Source organism: Cryptomeria japonica, chromosome 4, assembly GCF_030272615.1.
Source record: "Cryptomeria japonica chromosome 4, Sugi_1.0, whole genome shotgun sequence".
Classification (NCBI taxonomy): domain Eukaryota; kingdom Viridiplantae; phylum Streptophyta; class Pinopsida; order Cupressales; family Cupressaceae; genus Cryptomeria; species Cryptomeria japonica.
Window position 1 is genome coordinate 308,657,812 of NC_081408.1, and position 20,180 is coordinate 308,677,991.

Below are 20,180 nucleotides of genomic sequence, written 5' to 3' on the forward strand. Positions count from 1 at the left end.
GTATATAAAAGTCATACTTAAAATATGCCACGTAGGGCAAGGATAGTTAAGTCCAAGCATAACCCAAAACCATAACTATAAGCCGACAGACCATTAGGGCCATTCAAAAAACTAGAAACCCAAACCATAGAAAACACAACTATTTCTTTTTGCCATGGCTCCTCTTAGGGAGGAGCTTCCTTGCCCATTCCTTGGTGAGGAATTTAAAGAGGTCCCTGTAGTCCTCATCCGCCTTTCCTTAACCTTTGAGTGTGCTTTCCTGCAGGAGACAAAGAGTGGTCGCAGAGCTGTGCATGACATTTAGAGCAAACCTGGAGACGTCCTGCAACTTGTTCTCAATGGCCTCAGTTCTGTTGGTAGTTTCCTGTAGGTTTTCAAACATGCAATCCACTTTCTTTTCGAAGTCTGCCAATTTGCCATCCGCTTCCTCCTTGATGCTACTCACTTCTTCCACTACCATCATCTTATCAAACCTAAGAGCAGGGGACGAAGAGTTGATAATAAACAAATCTTACATAATCGAATAAAAAAAAAATTCATTCCTATACACAAATTAAATAAAAATAAAAATTATAATTTATTAGTTGTGAAAAACTCATACCAACTAAATATCACACCTCCTACCAATTGAAATAATATAAAATAGTCCATCAAAATTGAAATTTTATTATAAATCCCTGCAATGTCCAATTAAAAAAAAACAAAACCAATGGATGGCCTCACATACTCTTGTATACGTCCATATGTCTCTTGAATATGAACCATATTTTCATTGCGGTAGACTGAAAATGAAAGCATTAAGCTGAGCATACCCCCCAACAGACACCATGATCTGATAATACCAAACTATATGAGGCCTTACTTTCTGGGAGAGAGAACATCGTTATTCGCAAATCCAATCAAATAATATTTCTCCGGCTATTATATGTACGGGGAAATCTGTTGCATCGTATTGACCCCCAAAAAAATTCCAGTAAAGCGTAGAGGGCACTAGCAAGCACTCCTCTTACTGTCAATGAAATGTGTGAGAGATCTGGAGTGAAAGAGGAATTGGGGTTGTAAAGCATGGCAGTAACAGGATTGGGTTCTGCTGGCATGGCATCCATGCTGGCGGATTGCCCAAGTAACAGGCTGTCCAGCTTTAGGTTTCGTTTCTCTTCTCCATCTTATGCTGTAGGTCATTTGCATTCCTTCTCTCCTTATTGTAGAATGCGCACCAGGAAATCAAGGTCTGCAAACGCTTAAACCCAACTCATTCTAATTGAATTAATGATAATTTCAGGTTGTTCTAAGACATGTTTGGAAGATTATTAAGGTCTACATATCTTTAAATCCAAATGTTTGGAAGATTATTAAGGTCTACGTATCTTTAAATCCAATTCACTCTTGTTACAGTTATAATAATTTCAGGTTTTTTAAGACATGCATGAAAGATTATGAAGGTCTGTATATTCTTAAATGCAATTCACTTTCCTTAAATTTATGATAATTTTATTTCTATATTAATTAAGCTTTTATTCAATATTTTTTTTAAAGATTTCAGGTTATTTTAAGACACTTCAGAAAGATTACGAACTATATAAGCAAAACTTATTTTTTTTCTTCATTTTGTAAATCCTGAATAAATATTGCATTTTGATTATGTTTAGGAGTGTATTTTAGCAGAAGAGATCAGCAGAGCTATCCTAATATAGGCGGACTGTTCTTATGCAGCCGATCAGTTTCAAACATGTTTAAGAATTGCAAACAAGCAAACTCGTCCAGTAATAGGATTATATGGTCGAAGTTTGTCCTGTTCTTTTTTCCTTTGTATACATGGATCAAGCTCATAATGTATCCCTCATAATCATTATCAGAGCAACCTTATTGAATGTCCACTGGAGTTATAGGCTGATTCATTGCAATGGCAGGATTTGAGTTATGGGCTGCCTTATCATGATGGGAGAATGTGAACCGGGAGAGTTATTGAAGAATTTATTGCAAATGCAATGTAAGATTCCAAACTCCAATCATGCTCTTACCAGAGTCCCTATTACCATTAGAGTCCTTATTACTATTACACCGCAACCTGAGAGAGTTGTTGGAGAATTTATTGCAATGGTAGAATCTGAACTCCAGTCGCACTTCTATCAGTGTCCCCAGTATCATTACTCCACAACCTGTTGGATTGGTTTGTCCCTAAATTTATTTTGTTGACCTGGTTCAATGAAGCGGATTTTTTCCATATGTATAGCGTATTTGTTTACATGTTGCAGAGTGTGCCATGGGAACAAGGAGATAAGTCTGGAACAAAGATGCATGTAAATTCATTACTTCTCACCTGGTAAAATCTATGCACTTATTGTAGTACTCAGGCAATGCCAAATTTTTCAAGGAAAAGGTCACAATCACTCTTACCGGGTACATGGAGGTCAAGATATTGAGCATTTACTGCTCTAAAAAGTTGGGGGTGAGTCCTGATAAAATTTGCACCCAAGTGACTGGAACGCACTCACTGCTAGTGAACTTCTGCCCAGCCAAGCATTGAGCTTAGGTATCCTAATAAGTATGCCTTAGCATCTGATCCATAAGCTTCATGAATCCAAAATAAGAGAAATTCCAATCTGTAGCATCGTAGGTCTTTAAGCTGCAGTGTCTTCAGATTTTGACTTGTGACTTATATGATGATAATTTTAAGTCATTTTAGTTGCATTACGAAGGATGGTACAGTGATTTTGAGGCTTATAATCTGCTATTTATGTCGTACTGTAAATTTGGATAACGTATTGTCTTCCGTGGTTTTTCTAAGTTATGAAGGAGGGTGAACTTTCATATGTTGGAATCGAGGCACATTCTGTATGGCAATTATGATGGCCTATATCACTTATACACTACAAACACTTGAAAGAAAAGCCTTGATTTACAATTTCCAGTGAAACAAATGAGACTCAAATCTGAGTTACAAAAGTAGCAAGCTATGGCCTTCCAAGTCAGACAGTCTCCATGAGGTTGCTTCTGCAGAAATAAGTGGCTTGCATAACTGGAAAGTATGGTTGTAGTAAACCACCAAAACGTATCCTCTCCACCATTAGAAAGATGTTTTCTAGAAAGTTACCGATCTGCTATTCGATTTTAAAAAAGACATGTGAATATGTGTATGGCAGTTTGCCTGTATGTGATGTTGGGCACATAAGACTCCTTAGGATGAAAACTCATCTACAATTGTTGAAAAGATGTGAAATTAAGGATGGCAGTTTACATTTCAACTAGTATTGACACATAAGGCCCCTAGGATGGAGGCTTACATATCCATTTTTATATTGATTTGAAATCCTCATTCCCGTCATTCTTTTTTTATATTTGAAATAATGTTATTTATGAGGTAATGACAAATTATACTCTAATCTATAGAGCAAGATATACTAGTTTTTGATGACTTTGACTGTTAAATGGTATATGATATTGCAAGGAATGCAAATCGGATTGGTTTTCTAATGTTTAATGATGTGTGCACAAGGAATAATATCGTGGCCATCCGTAGAAGATCAGTCATTAAGAAATAGCTATTTGGTTTGTTAGGAATAGTTACATTATATTATTGAGGTAATGCAGATATTACATATATTATCCCTTGTGCATAAGGAATATTATTGTCTTGTAGGTGGAGATATAATATCCTAGGGTGGAGTCGTAAGAGCTTTGTGCTGATGTTTAAAGGCAAAAAAGGCATAATGAAGTTGATGAATCATGAAAAGCTTTTTGTAATGTCCCCTTTCTAAAATAGGATTTAATAATAAATGATAATAAAATTAAAATATAAATAAATAAATATAATATAATTAAAAGTTAATTAACTAGGTTTAATGAAAGGTCAAGAGGCATGCAATGAAGAGTTGTGACTCCCTCAAACATGAGATATAAAAGGGAGAAGAGTTCATTTGAAAGGGAATAGGGAGGAAGGAAGAAAGAATGAAACATAAGAATTAAGGAAGGATTAATGCAAGAATAAAGGAATAGGAAGAGAATAAGGAAGTGACTCCTAAAAAAGGCAAAAACTATGAAGGGTTGTACTCTTTCAAAAAGGTGATATTTGTGAAAGGTCGCGACTCTTATGAAAGGTTGAAGAGTTTTACTCTTTCAAAGGGTGGTAACTGTGAAAGGTTGTGACTCTCTCAAAGGTCAGAAATGATGAAGGGTTGTAACTTTTTTGAAGGGTGGTAATTGTGTAAGGTTGCAACTCACACTTAGATTGGCAGGAAGCACATATTAATTCCCGACGTCCTTGTTTTGGCACGTGGTGACATGAAAGAGGGGTTGCTGGATATGGCTGATCAAAAAGTCCCTGTTGCAGCAAGTGTTTGGCCAAAACGTGGCCCCAGATAACCACACACTGCCCTATATGAGCCTCTAAAGTGGTACGGCTGGCTTAGTGATAGCTGTGCTTTGAATATTAATGCAATCTTAAATCAATTCTGCCCTTCACAGTGCCTTCAACCTGCTGATTGATAATTCCTGAATATATCTCTGATTTCTTTATCAAATCCTCTGAAATAAAGCCCAATTGTAGCTCCTGATATGAAGCCACCTATAAATGCAGTCTTTGGGTGGTATTGCACACCAGTAGATCATAGAATCAAAGAGATTTGGTGTTCTCAATGACCAGAAAAACTTCTTCAAACCCTTGTTTTTGAATGAATAATAAACAATGTTCCACAGGGATGCTTTTCCCCCCTTTTTGGGCCGCGTCTCGGAGACGGGGACGCGGACGGGGACGCGACGTCTCTCGCCGTCTCGCCACCGCCACCGGAGCTCCGTTAGAGATAGGGAAACGTATCCACATCTCCAAGTTTCCTTGGGAGATGCCTCGACGTCTCTGCGTCTCCTTGGGAGACCCCCAGGCGTCTCCAAGTGAGCTCCGTCGGAGACGGGGAAACATCTCCGTGTCTCCTTCGAAGACTCCCAGGCGTCTCCGTGTCTCCTTGGGAAACTCCCAGGCGTCTCCGCGTCTCCTTGGGAGACTCCCAGGCATCTCTTGAGGGGCAAGGAGACTTGTAGAAATCTCCCATCCGACATCTCCAAGACTCCTTGGGAGACTCCCAGACGTGTCTTGAGTGGCAAGGAGACTTTTAGAAGTCTCTTGTTCGAACAAGTCAGACCCAAAAAGCAATTGAAATCCTTTTTTTTTTAAAAATTTTGAGCAATTTGAGCATTTTGCCATTTTGTCTTTTGTAATGCCATTGCTATTTGCTACTCATTGTAATGATGTATCATGTAATCACCATTATAGACTTTGTGATATTAGATATTAATATGATATTTTAATAATAGAAATCTCCAATTTGATAATTTTATTTAGCAATTAGCATTCAAGAAACTTTTGTATTTAGATTTAATATTTCAAATTTTGCTATTTTGTAATTTTACTAATTTCCTATAGTTCATTTGAAATGTAATTCTTATACTGTTATACATCTTTTCACAACTAGTTTTTCAAGTACTATCAGTATATGTATAATTATATCAGCACCCCCCCCCTCCCCGTCCCCAAACTTAGGCCCTTTGCCCCCCGTCCCCGAAACCCGTCCCCGCGTCCCCAACAACTGTGGAACACTGATAATAAATTGCTTTTTGCTTCATCTTTTTATACTTCTCTCAAAAGGCACAATTTCCCATGAGGATTTAACTTTTAATTATTAAAAACATTTGCCTTTTGTTTATTATTATTATAACCTCATATTGAGTGCCCAAGTCATATTATAATTGGCTTTAATATAATATTAAATGCCTTAGCATTTAATTGCTAATTATAATACTTTTTGTACTTTAATATTATTAAAGCTTGACTTTAATAAATATTAAATTAATCCTTTAATATTAGTATCAGCCAATATAATAGACATTTGATCATTCTGCTAACTTTTGGGAGATCATCAAGATGTGCTGAATCATCCTAATGCCTTACCATAAATAGTAAGGTTGGACCTCAACATGCAAGTGACTTACTATAAATGGTAAATGTGCCCAAATGGAGCTTGCAGCATTCCCAGAAGTCAAATCTCAAAGTTGACGACACACTGAGAAGGAAAACTCAAAAGAATGGCACCCGATATGCCCATTGATGAAGCCAAAATGGTCTCCAAATCATGATATTAGCCTACGGAGACCCAAGAGATAGGCTAATCCACTGATCACTGATGATAACTAAAAGGGAGATAGTACAGTCCACCCTCCCCTAAATTGCTTGGCCTCAAGCAATCTCAACTTTGGATGCTGTAAAAAGTCCTCAGACTCCCATATAGCATCCTCTACCGATAAATCCTTCCACTTAACCAAACACTTCTTGATGACTCTCCTCCTCAATCTACTCCCTTTGGCATCAATGATAGCCTCAAGAACAAGACTTAACTTCCCCTCCTCATCAAAGGGTGGCAATGCTATAGTAAGTTTTCATTTGAGCATGAAATGGTGCGAAATTCTCCCCAAAGCTTCTATTTGGCTAGATAAGCATGCTGGTAAAGTTTCGTCGCAAGATCACAGCGGAATCACATTGTGTCCCAATGCCTGCTTGAGGCATGATACATGGAACACATTGTGCACTTTGCTATCTGCTGGTAACTCAAGCTTGTAAGCCGCCTCACCAATACGCTTGGAAATCTTGAAAGGACCTTAATATCGTGCTTAAGCTTTTTCGCTCCACTCTTCCTGAGAGTGGATTTTATGTAAGGCTGCAACATCAAGTATACCATGTCACCCACCTCAAATGAATGCTCAATTCTATATGCTGATTTGCGTATTGCTTTTGCTGATTTTGTGCCTTTTGAATATTATCCTTCAAAGACTTAATGATATCTTGACTATCCCGTGATAAGTCTTTGGCACTGGGTACTTTGCTATCTCCAAGCAACATATTTAAGAAATTAGGAGCATTATAACCATAAAGGACCATAAATGGTGGCATCTGTATAGACATGTGGTAGGTAGTATAATAGTATTACTCACATAGGTGAAGCCACTTAACCTATGCCTTTTGCTACCTTGCAATGTAGTTCTTGAGGTATCCCTCCACCCATTTATTAACTATCTTTGTCTGCCCATCCGTTTGTGGGTGGTAGCTAGTGCTCGAAGTAAGTTTTGTGCCACTAAGTTTGAACAACTCCTACCAAAAGTGACTCATAAACTTGCTGTCCCTATCACGAACAATACTCCGAGGTAGTCCATGAAGCCTAAATACCTCATGAAAGAGCAAATCAACATCCTGTGCTGCTGTGTAGGTGGCTGTGATAGGAAAGAAATGGGAAAATTTTGTCATCCTATCCAACTCAACATAAATGCAGTCCTTGCCTTGGGCTTCAGGCAAGTTCGTGATGAAATCCATAGAAATGCACTCCCATTTCCGACTAGGAATGGGTAGGGTCTGAAGTAAACTTGTTGGGAAAGAGTGATCTTGTTTGTTTTGCTGGCATGTAGGACACTATCTCATGTGCTGAAGGACCTCAGATTTGAGCCCTTTCCAAGTGAAGCGTTCCCACACTTGTTTTTAAGTCTTGAAATAACCAAGTGACCTGCCATAGGAATGTCATGAAGAGCTCTTAGGATCTTTTTCTTCATTGCTGATCTAGGTACAAATATGTCATTCCCTTGTAAATAATTAGATCCTTTACAATGAAATATCTATCATCATGCACCGTACCATCAATAATATGCGAAGCCCACTCATCCTTAGCATACTCATCTCCAATCAGCTGAAATCTCCCCAGTGGAACACAAATGTGGTCTCTGTGATAATGCATCAACAACAATTTTCTTTTTACCTTTGGCACATGTTATGTCAAAATCATAAGCCTGTAGCTTACTAACCCACTTCTACTGCCAGTCATTAAGATCTCTCTGATTAAGGAAATGTTTTAGAATGCCGTGGTTTGTTTTCACCACAAATTTGCTGCTTGCAAGATACTGTCTAAATTTGGCTAAAGCATGCATTATAGCCAACATTTCTTTATCATAAATGCTATAACTCCTCTTTGCACCCTTGAGTTTATGTCTCTCAAAAGCAATTAGATGCTTTTCTTGCATCAATATAGCACCAATGCCTTCATAGGCATCATAGTCTAACTCAAAGGGTCTCGTGATTGGTTCAAACAAATGCTCCCTTCTTCATCAAGTTTGTAAGAGGGGCTGCCTGCTGAGAGCAACCCTTGACGAAGCGTTTTTAAAATCCACAATGCCCAAAGAATCCATTAAGCCGGGCGAGATTCTTAGGTGGTGGCCAATCAACAATAGCCCGGATCTTATCCGAGTCAACTCTAACACCCTCTACATTGATAATGTGCCCCAAGTACAAAAGCTTTGTCCCAAAGGCACATTTGGATTCCTTTCTCTCCAATATGCTTAGCACCATATCCAAGTGTGCAAGGTGCTCATCCCAAGTCTTGTTGTAGACCACTATATCATCAAAAAACACGAGGACAAACCTCCTCAACTGGTGTTGAAAGACCTTGTTCATAGTAGACTGAAAAGTGGTAGGGGTATTGGTAAGTCAAAGGGCATAACCAAAAACTCATATTGACCACAGTGACATTGAAAGGTTGTCCTCTCCACATCTTGCTCCCTAACTCGGATTTGGTGATAATTGGATCTCAAATCTATTTTGGAGAAGAAACACGCTCCATGCAACTCATCGATCAGCTCATCAATGCATGGGATAGGATACCGATTTTTAATTGTTTTCTTATTCAAAGCATGGTAGTCAATGCACATCCAAAGCGTGCCATCTTTTTTCTTGACCAAGACAACCGAAGAAGCAAACGAGCTCTTGCTTGGTCGGATATGTCCCATCTCTAGCAGCTCCTTAATTGTCCTCTATCTCATCCTTCAACCGCTTAGGATGCCTATATGGAGTAATAATAATGGGCTTGGTGCCCTCCTCCAACTCAGTGGTATGCTCCATCCCCTTGTCAGGAGGTCTCCCAGGTGTTAAGTCACTAAACACCTTATTGTATTTAGTTAGGAGTGCGTGAATGTCTAGAGGATAATCCTACTTATACTGCTACAATTCTGTAGGCATCAATACACACTTTGTATCCCACTCAACCTGATCATGTTTGAACAATCTCTCCATCCTCCTAAATGACACTGTGCGAGAGCCACCATCTGACATAATACACACTTTGTATCCCACTCAACCTGATCATGTTTGAACAATCTCTCCATCCTCCTAAATGACACTGTGCGAGAGCCACCATCTGACATGCCTATCAAGACACGTTTCTAACCATATACCTCAAACTTCATCTCCATGGTGTGCAAGTCGAGGTAGAACTCCCCAATAGCATGAAGCCACATCATGCCAAGTACAATATCCATCTCACCCATACTGACCACATAGTAATCAGCCTGAAACTCATAATCATTTAGTCAAAGAGTGAGCTTTTGAATCCTCTTGGTGCATGTGAGACTGAAACCATCAACAACTCTCACCCAAAACCCTCAACCTCCTCTGTTTGGAGCCACCTATGAGCTATCAAGCCCTCATCAATAAAATTGTGAGTGGCTCTTGTATCAAGAAGAGTAATCACATGTTGACCTGCAAGGACTTCCTTAATCTGAAAAGATCCCTTACGTTGAATACTAGAAAGTTGTGCCATTGGAGCCTCCTCTTCTACTTCCTTTTCGGACTCCTTAGATGCCTTTTCAGGCTCTTTTGCATCTGGATCAGATTGCTGGTCTGAATTTTCAGACCCTATATCATCTACATAGTAGTACTCCATTTGGTTAACTTTGCCTTTTGTGGAGCACTTATGCCCTGGTTCCCATGGCCCATGACATTTAAAGCAAAGTTTCTTCCTTCTCAAGTCATTAATTGTTTCATCACTAACTTTTCGAGTTGTTTTCTTTTGCTTGTCCGAAACTTTAGGACGAAACTTACCATCTTTGCTTGAAGAGAAGGGTCTAGATGTGAATTTGCTTTTTGGGCAGCAAGTTCCATACTCTATTCTTTTTTCATTGCTTCCTATAGGGTGGGAGGACCAAAGGCTTTGACCCAACCAAAGGCTTTGACCCATCCACGCAATGGCTCAACAAGTCCTTCATTGAAAAGGACTACAAGTCTCCTCTTTGTGATACTATGTATCATCATGAAAAACCTTTAAAACTCAGCCATGTAGGTCTCCAAAGAGTTGATCTGTTTGAGCTGAGCTAGCTCCCTAAAGTGCAACCTTGGATCCTTAAGATCAAACCTCTCGATGAGCTAACTGGTGAACTCATCAAATGCGGTGACGAGATTGTGACCAAGGGTCACCAATCCGTGATACCACCACTCGTGTGCTATGCCATCAAGGTGTAGAGTGGCAAACTTAATTGCATCCTCTTCAGGCATAGGCCTTAGTGACAAATATTTGTCCAGCGTCTGGACTCATGATCTCACAGTACACCTATCCTTGCCATCATAATGTGGCAAGCTAAGCTTGCTCAAAACTTGTTGTAAGTTCCTTTGACCCTGTGGTGCTCAGTGCTTTGCTCTAGCTATTGCACCCGATCTCTCTTCTGATTCAGGAACTGTTCCAACGACAATATGTCCCTAATCTTATGTGGAGGAGTCATGTAATCCGCATAGTGGAGCCTAATTTCATCTACCAATGATCCTTGGGGCTTTGGCATCTGCATTGGTGGTGTCTCCCTACGAGTAAACGTAGCTCTAAGGGTCTCAAAATTGAACTTGTAAATGGGGTACACTAAATTGGAGTAGTATTTTGACCACCACCTTGAGTCCCACTGGACTCACCAGTATGCTTGGTGTGCTGAGAGGTATGTAGTGAAGCATTTCGCTCTCTCATTTGCCCCAACAATTATGACATCATGCCCATCATGGTGTCAAATTTGCGCTCTGCCTGGGAATTTGGACTAAGGGACCCGTTGTGACCTAATCACACATCACCCCATCCCAGATAGGGACCTGTTGATGTGTTTTTTATGCACATGCAAACACAGAATAAAATACCAAGGTATCTTATCCTCTCTTGAACAAAGTTTCCCGATTGCTGAAGATCTCGCCGAAGGATCAATTGGAGTAACTCCAAGGTTCTTGTATGTAGGTTCTCTACGTGTGGATAAGCTTCTCGCGGTATGATGTGATTTTGCTGGAATCACAAGGGGACTTACACTCGATGACCCGAGCGTCTGATTTGCTTTGGATATTACTGGAACGTGTAATTTCACTGGCCCTTGATTTTGAAAAAGGAAAAAAGGATAAGGGTTGAAACGAAATCTATTTCTAACTCTAAGAACGTAAGAGCAATGAATGACCTTTGATGAAATTCTAACTAAGTCTTGCTTTGACATCCTAGGATCATCTCCACAAGATTAGTGCGATCTTCTAAGGAAAGCTTTATGATGTTTAGATCACCGCTACAAGCATGGACATCGTCAGGTTGATGCATATCAATGAAGAAGCGATAATTGAAGTTAAGCTTAAGTTGAATGATTCCAGTTGACTACGCAAGGCAAGTCCGCAATCAACAAACCGCTAGTAGTATGGATATACGAATTTCACCGTTGATCATACAAATTTCTTCCATTCACCTAATAACATGAAATCAAATTTGAGAAGTATAGAGACCATGCAAATTGTTGAATCGACCCATAGAATTCACCATTTTTTCAATGAAGTTTACAAGTCTTTTGCAACAATATCATGGCAACAATCTTTGCCTTCTCTTTCTACTCTACTCTAACTATTTCCTACTCTTTGACTATTCACTATTAGCTAGCTATTAACCTTTACAAATGAGGAGCCAGGGCTTTATATAGAGAACCCTTTACAACCAGACGACTCTGATTGACTTAGAATCAATGGCTAGGATTACAAGATAGAAACCCTAATTAGGGTTCGTTACAACAAACTTCCTTAGCCAATTAGAAAATTACATTCCAGGAGTGAGGACCAATAGGAAGTAGGGGTAGGTACACCGAAGTTTGTGCCGCCTCCGACAAATTAGGTACATTGAATCTGGTCATGCTGAGGTGGACCAATCCGACCGGAGGAATGATGACTGGGATGCCACCTTGTCTAATGCTTGTGACTTGGTTGATCTTCCTTCGTCCTTGATGTACTTTGATGAAAAGCATACCCCTTTGACTCCCATATGCTTGATGAGGCCTCCTTACTGTCAAGTCTTCCTACTCCAGTAGCATATCTCGCCTTGAAGTGCTGGCAAAGCCTTTCTTTGTCAACTTGTGGTTCCTTAGTGTGGCGAAGTGAAGGTTTTGGAGATAGCTGGCAACTCCCTGAACACATGTAGTCTTTCAATGCTTCAAAACACCTTGAGTCCACCTTTATGCCTTTGGAATGTCCTTGATGGTGATGGACTGGAATAGGTCGTCCTTGCCCTGATCTTCTTCCATCTGCAAAACAAACCAAAAGGTGATTAAGCACACATAATAAATTCATTCCAATCATAGCATTTCTTACCTTAAATAATCAACAAAAAGACATCAAAATGGAATTTCGCTCAATATCCTCTCCAGGGACAGTCCCTATTAGATTTTCGCTCAATTAAACCTCATTTTCAACACTACCTCACCAAGATCAAGTCATTCACCACCAAAATTGCCAAGGACAAGGTTTTGCTCAAGGACCTAGGCAAAATAGTAGACCACTTAGGAATTTCACTTTGGACCCTTTGGAAGGGTCAGCAGCGAAAGTTGCATTCTTGGCTCAAATTCTTCTCACTTTGTGACCATACTTGCTCAGATACATGTCTAAGGATGCCCTTAATCTCAACCAACACCAAGCTTGATGCAAAATTGGAGCAAAATGGAGTTTTTAAGGATTTCGCTCTGGACCCTTTGGAAGGGTCAGGAGCGAAATTTGCATTTTAGGACAAATTCCATCATGTCTCTACTCCAAAATGCCTTCCAAGGCAAGCATACGCTATCCTTCTCTTCACCAAAGCCTAGGAATCCACAACTTGACCTTCATCATGAGCAAATTAGGTGAAATTGAGAATTTTGCTCTGGACCCTTTGGAAGGGTCAGGAGCGAAATTCTTGATTTTGACTTGATCCTTCATTTTCTTCATTCCAATTTACTTCAAAAGACAAGATTACCTCACTCCTCCTTCAAGCATGCCATAGGAATCAATGTTTTGGCTTCACACAAGGAGAAAATAGGTGCTTAGAGGAATTTCACTCTAGACCCTTTGGAAGGGTTAGGAGTGAAATTCTTCTTTTAGGTTGATTTCTCTTACTTGGCTCCACTCTTCTCACTTTGTTCTACCTTGAATCTCCATTTGGATCCTTCTCCCATGCTTGCAACACTTTGTTTGACCTTAAAATGGCTAGAAAGGAGAATTTCACTAAAAAACCATGGCCAGGGATAGGACGTATTTAGGATTTCGCCCTGGACCCTTTGGAAGGGTCAGGAGTGAAATCCTTGTCCTAGCCTAAAATCTTCATTTTTGATGGCCAAAATCCATTCCAAGGCATGCCTAGGGGTCCTTCCAAGCCCAATCTACCTTGATCCACACTTAGCTTGACACAAAAATGAAAGGAAAAGGTGGATTTTAGGAATTTCGCTCTGGACCCTTTGGAAGGGTCAGGAGCGAAATTCACCTTCTTGAGCTTATTTCATCATTTTTCCACTTCAATTCACCTCGAAGGTCAAGGAAACGTTACTCCATTCCTCTCTAGGCCCAAAAAAACCAAAAGTTTGACTTGTTTTGAAGGGGAAATAGGTGATCTTAGGAATTTCGCTCTGGACCCTTTGGAAGGGTCAGCAGCGAAATTCTAGTTTTTGCTCAATTCCTTCACATTTATTGATCACTAGCAACTCAAAGTCATTCCTAAGGACAAATCCAATCCTATCTCACCCTGACCTACACTTGACTTGGCACAAAACTGGGAGAAAAGAGTGGTTTTGTGGAATTTCACTCTGGACCCTTTGGAAGGGTTAGGAGCGAAATTCACACTCTAGGCTTGATATTTCATCTTTTCAACTCCAATCTTCTTTGCAAGGCAAATATACACCACTCCACTTGCATCCACGCCATAGGAACCAAGGTCTTGACCTCATCTAAGGAGAAAATGGGTGTTTTCAAGAATTTCACTTTGGACCCTTTGGAAGGGTCAGGAGCGAAATTCAAGTTTTAGGCTAAAATTCTTCATCTCCTCCACCTTTAGTCACTCCCTAAGGCAAAAAACATGTCAAACACTTCCCAACATGCCTTAGAAACTAAGAACTTGGTCTGAACAAGGAAGAAATTGAGGTCTATGGGGATTTTCGCTCTGGACCCTTTGGAAGGGTCAGGAGCGAAATCCATGTTCTTGGTTGGTTTCCCACTTCCTTCATCCGATTCTCCTTCAAACTTGGTCGAATTCAAGCTCCTTTCTTCTCACTTAAGTGAATCTACCATCAAATAAGCTCAAGACAAGGTCATTTTCATCATTTTAGGCAAGATAGGGGGTCAAACTGAGGATTTCGCTCTGGACCCTTTGGAAGGGTCAAGAGCGAAATTCTCCTTCTAAGTTGATTCCCACCACTTCATCACCTCAAACCTCCTCTCAAAGACAAATATGCATCAAAGCCTTCCCATCACGCCTTAGAAGGCAACAAACTTGGTCATATCAGAGAGCAAAGTGGAGGAAAAGTGGATTTCGCTCTGAACCCTTTGGAAGGGTCAGGAGTGAAATCCATGTCTTAGGTCAAAATCTTCATCTTTTAATGCTTTCAATCACTTTTCAAGGCAAGAACATATCAAAACCTTCACAACATGTCTTGGAAACTAAGACCTTGGTCTAATCCAGGAAGGAAAGGGTGTCTTCTAAGAATTTCGCTCTGGACCCTTTGGAAGGGTCAGGAGCGAAATTCATAAATTAGGTTGATTTCACACTCCATTGCCTCAATTCACCTTCAAACTTGATCAAATTCACCTCTCCTTATCACCATCAAGTCTATTTGCCATCTACTTGGCTCCAAGATCTTCATTTTTGATGGCCAAGGCTAAAATTGAGGGTCAAGAAGAATTTCGCTCTGGACCCTTTGGAAGGGTCAGGAGTGAAATTCAAGTTTTAGGCTAGTCTTTCACCTCTTTTCTCCTTTTTATGTCTTGGACACACTTTGTTAGGCTTCCTTCCATCATGATCATGCAAATTTACTCTTTAGGTTGACATATAGCTCAAGGTTTTGTAGAAAGTAGGGTTTTACATGAATTTCGCTCTGGACCCTTTGGAAGGGTCAGGAGCAAAATTCTTCCTGGAGCTCAAGTCCTGGCCTCATTTTCACCTTTCTTCATTTACACAAGTGTTTTTACCTTCATTCAAGCCTAGGAAAGGATTAGCTCAGAGCTCGGGTCAAGGTGGAGTGTCTTGTGGAGAAATTCGCTCTGGACCCTTTGGAAGGGTCAGGAGCGAAATTCCTCTTCTAGGCTTAATTCACCTCCTTTTCCACTTGACTTTGCCTTAGACTTGATCCTTGATTCATTTCCTTCCATGTCCTAGCCAAATTTGCCCAACTTAGACCTTCAAAGAGGATATTCCCTTACCAAGATTCAATGATCTCCTGACACAATCAGCAACAAGAGCAAAAACTAGGTCTAAGGGAGACTTTCAAAGAAACCCTAATTTTGGAGCATCGTGGACTCACCCTGGCTCAAGCAGAGCCTGCCATCTTGGTAACACTCAGCATACAAAGGCTAACAGACAAAACCTTAAAAGACCTAGAAAGCAAACCCTAGAAAGCAAAAAGTAGGGGTCCCCATTTGCAATGGGGCGATGTGTGAATACGTCACAACAGGACCCCCTACCTTTTAGGCCCTTTTTGGTCGTTTGGTCTTTGGTTTTGTGGGTTTTGGTGGCAGTCTCGTTAGTCTCTTGATTTTGCGAGTGTTTGGGGGTCATTTGATCAAGTTTGCTTTTCGTTTGAGCGGATTTGGTAAAGTCTAGGGCCTGTTTTGCCTTTTTTTAGGGTTTCTGCCGTTTGTCCTAGATTTTAGGGGTTTCTGTTATGGTTTTGAAGAAACTAAACATACAATTGGAATCAGGATCCTTCAAGGAACCTCCTAGTAAAATTTGAGCCAAAACGGAGCAACTTTCTATTTTTAGAAAGTTACTATTTTTAGGGATTTTACAGTGTCTCGAAATGTCGTCATTTTGCCAAAAATCAAACTTACTATTTTTAGTAATTTCTATTTTTAGTAAGTTTCTATTTATAGCAAGTCATTCCCGTGTCCTGTCTAGGGATCTAACGTTGACATTTTAAAGGTTCCTATTTTTGGAAAGTTTGTTCTGACAGGACCATTTGGGCAAGGTGACAAAGATTAGGCATTCGCAACTACTAATTCCGGAAAGTTAGAAAGCAAATAGGGAGAGTCAGAAAATGGTCAAGTGCTGGAAGCCCATTCCTGAAATGGAAAGCTCGAGAAATTTGTCTTAAGTTTGGGAAATCACCCCAAATTTTTATATGGTGGCCTGATCTGAAAGAAACTAAAAAAAAAATCCATCCAAGTCCGTAAGAGGCATGAAAAGATGGATTCCTCCTTCACAGTAAAAATCCGCCCCAGGCCAAGGATAGGCGCTAGAATGAAGCATGCAGGGAGAGGTTGAAAATTGCAAGAATCCATGGAAGTGAAGAAATAATGCCATGAAATGGAATTGGGTGCTAAAGTTGATATGCCCTGGAATTCACAAAGAATTCATAAATTCCTCCTCTAAGGCAAAATTCCGCCCAAACACTCAGCAAGGCGCCAAAATGGAGGGATCATGGAGGATTCAACATTCAATGAAATTCCTCCACAAGCAAGAATTCCACCCAAACACTTAGTAGGGTGCCAAAATGGAAGTGTCATGGAGGAAGGATAAAATGTTGAATTCCTCCTCCATGGTGGAAATCCGCCCAAGCACTGAGGAAGGTGCCAAAACAAGGAAGTGATGGAAGATCCCAAAGAAAGTGTGAATTCCTCTACACATGGAGATAGCGCCCTAGACTAATAGAAAGCACCAAATTGAGGGGTGCTTGGAGGAAAGAAAAAATGTTGAATTCCATGACTTGGGTGAGATTGTGCCCTAGGAGAAAGGAGGGTGCTAAAGGGAGGTGATGAAGGAAAGATGGAAAAAATGCATGAATGGCACCAATGCAAAATTCCGCCCAACACCTAGGTAGGGCGCTAAAAATGAAGTATCATGGAGAAGGGAGAAAGTTGTGAATTCCCTCTCCTAGGTGGAATAGCGCCCAAGATGAATGGAAGGCGCCAAAATGGAATGTGCAAGGAGAATTGAAAAATTTGTGAATTCGTTGCCTTCAGCAAAATTCGGCCCTACTCCTCAGGAAGGCACCAAAAGTGAAGTATCATGGAAAATGAGATAAAGCATGATTTGTCCTTCCCAAGTGGAATCCACGCCCATGCACAAAGATGTACTCCTAAATGATTAAGGCGTGAAAAATGATCAAATTCCAGGACATAGTGAATTCCATGCTTAATCCTGAAAATTGAAAATTTGTCTAAGTTATGAAAGTCTAGGGGTCAAGGAGGAATGAAAAGGAAGGGATTTTTCTTTGAATTTTCTATTTTTAGATACTGAATCTTATCAGGATGTGGAAAATTTTATAGATTCGGAATCGTGGGGAATTTTTCTATCCAATGAACCTGACTCCTAAATTTTAGGAGGATCCCTTAAAAATAGGGGATGTTGAAAAGGGCATGAAAATTCCTTTAGAAGCAGAAGACAACAAGTTAGAATGAAAATCAAGCGAATCTTAAAGAATCTTTCAATTTCCCTCCTAAATTTGAAAGAGTGGAAGTTAATGAGTTGGTGAAGAGAATCTTCCAAGTATGACGCATAACCTAGTGCATTTAATGAAACTTCTAAATTCGAACTCACTCACAAGGGAAGTTTCTTTTGCATGGCGTAGTGATTGGGAAAGTATGACGCATCATAAATTCAATTGCTAAATTGATGCCTCCTAACTTAGCAGTAGGATTTGAAGGATTCTATATAAGCATGGAGAGGCATTTCATTTCTCACGTGTAGGATTCAAGAAAGAAAAATTGGAGAAGTGAATAGAGGTCATACTTAGTCTTTGTTTTCATCATTTCCAAGGTGCTTTTTAGGATGGCGGAATCAAGCAAGGCAGCTACCTTTTCCAGGCAAGCATTGATCAAGGCAAAGATGAAAGGTTTTGTTCCCCGTTCCCAGATGAATTCCAGATGGGAGGAAATCAGCGATACAAATTTGGGCACATTCAATCTGGTTGCATTCAAGATCAGAATGTTTGGGATAGCAGGGCATAGTCCATCACCAACAACTGTCAAAATTGTCAAGAGCGGAATTGTCGCGGCAGCTGGTTTTCCTCTTGCTATTCAGTGTCTGGACTTGGTTCTGGAGTGTGCAGAGCATTATAATCTGGAGTAGAAGACAATTTCAACGTCAGATGGTAAGTTGTTAGCGACATTGACCTTGGAGTCAATTGGTGAGGCTTTCGGAATTCCTTCACACTATTCCATGACATATAGGACCGACAGTGGAGCTAAGGCAGTATATGAAGCAGGTCTTGCCAGGTGTGTTGATTTGATTAATAAACAGTGGCTGTTGAAGCCTAGGATGCATGCCCCCAAGATGCCAAAGACTCTCACTATCTTTGAGTTCAAGCAGGAGTATGTGGACCTGATAAAGATGTTGGGCAGAGTAATGGGGTATTCACATTTGGTGAACTTTTTGAAACATGGATGTTCTTCTACATAGGCGAGATCATGAATGCAAATGGACTAGTTGACTGGGCCAGATTGATTAGTCATTACTTGAACGAATAGCTAAAAAGCTTAAAAGAAAGAAAGTCTCAATCCTTCTTCATGAGCTCCTACCTAATCTATATGGTTGCGCGAAGGGGAGGATTTGATGGTTTGCCAGCAAGTGGAATCATGGGTTGCGGACCAGCACAGCTGAAAGTGCATGAGTGTTATCCCCAACTGCCTCTTCACAATGTTAGTTCTTACAGGTTGGCGAATGACACCTTCACCATGTACTTGACACGGCTTATGCAGTAAAAGTTGCACGTAAGGGTGTTGCCGCAAGCAAGTGCCTTGGTCGAGAACTATGGAGCCACATTCTTACAATTTCTGAAATTCACCTACATCAGGTCTCAAGGATTTTCATTCCAGTCATACAAGTTACCGAGGTATCCATTAGACAAGCTCATATTCCTGGAGCTCATGAGACAGTTAACAACTTATGATCAATTGCAGAAGAAGAAGAAGAAGAAGCAATCAATTGAATTCCCAATTGTCTTAGGTGACTTCATGGAAATATGCCCAGGCTTGGAGGGCACTGAGAGTGCAACAGGGGAGTTGGCATTCTATCGCCTGCCATTTTATACATCCAGGGCACAGTATGATCCTTACCGCCAAATTAGGAAGGTTGTTGGCGTAAAATTCATACGCAAATTTCACTTAGAAGATTATTGGGCAGGTGCCGAGGATGACCTTGAGGTCCGAAAGAAAATGCATTCCAGATTGCCCCTTGACACCATTAGGATAAGTGAAATTTATCAGGTACCGGATCAGGTGAAGGAGGATTTAGATTTGGTGCAACCTGAATTTGAGAAAGTAAAAGATCAGCCCATTCAGTTGCCAGATTGGTTAGAGCTTGAAATTGATGATTTGAATGTCCTGGCCAGACTAGTGCTGGAAATCACTAGGTACTGGCTTGACCGGCAGATAAGGAAGTTGGTGGAAGGAAATGTTCATTTGACATATCCGCTAATGGGAAGTCTAGATTCCCACAGTGAAGCAATCGAAGGCTCTTCATAGGCCCAGGTAGGAGGGGAAGTACGGATTGATAAAGGGAAAAATGCTTCGAAAAGACCAAGGACGGCAAGGAAGATGGATATTCAACAGGAAGTTCCACAGGACATTCAACAGGAAGTCCAACAGGAAGAAGTTCCGCAAAAGAGAGCAAGGATAGAAAGGGAGCATTCACCGGCGAGTTCCTCGAGTGTATAGGAAGTAGAGATGTTTGCACATCTAGCAGGTCCACCTCCAGAAAACATTCTGGCACTAGATATACTCAGCATTAACGCTTCACATGGACACAATCAGCCAAGAAGTCAAAGACAAGAAAGTCCCCCACACCAGGAAGAGACTTGTCAGGATAGCTTCATGGAAGTTATCCTTGGCGAAACGGAAGAAGAATCACAGGAGCAGGAACACGTGGAAG

General features: G+C 40.5%; 1 protein-coding gene across 2 annotated transcripts in view; it reads left to right on the forward strand.

Moving 5' to 3' along the window:
• Positions 1 to 713: 713 nt before the first annotated feature.
• Positions 714 to 20,180, forward strand: part of LOC131054298 (probable starch synthase 4, chloroplastic/amyloplastic) — a 130,959-nt gene continuing 111,492 nt past the window's right edge. The window contains exon 1 of one of the 2 annotated variants that reach the window (XM_057988776.2): positions 714 to 1,229. In XM_057988776.2, coding sequence (XP_057844759.1) covers positions 1,066 to 1,229 — 164 coding nt within the window. In that variant the 5' untranslated portion in view covers positions 714 to 1,065. The remainder of the gene's footprint in view (positions 1,230 to 20,180) is intronic. The other variant, XM_057988783.2, reaches the window with a different exon arrangement.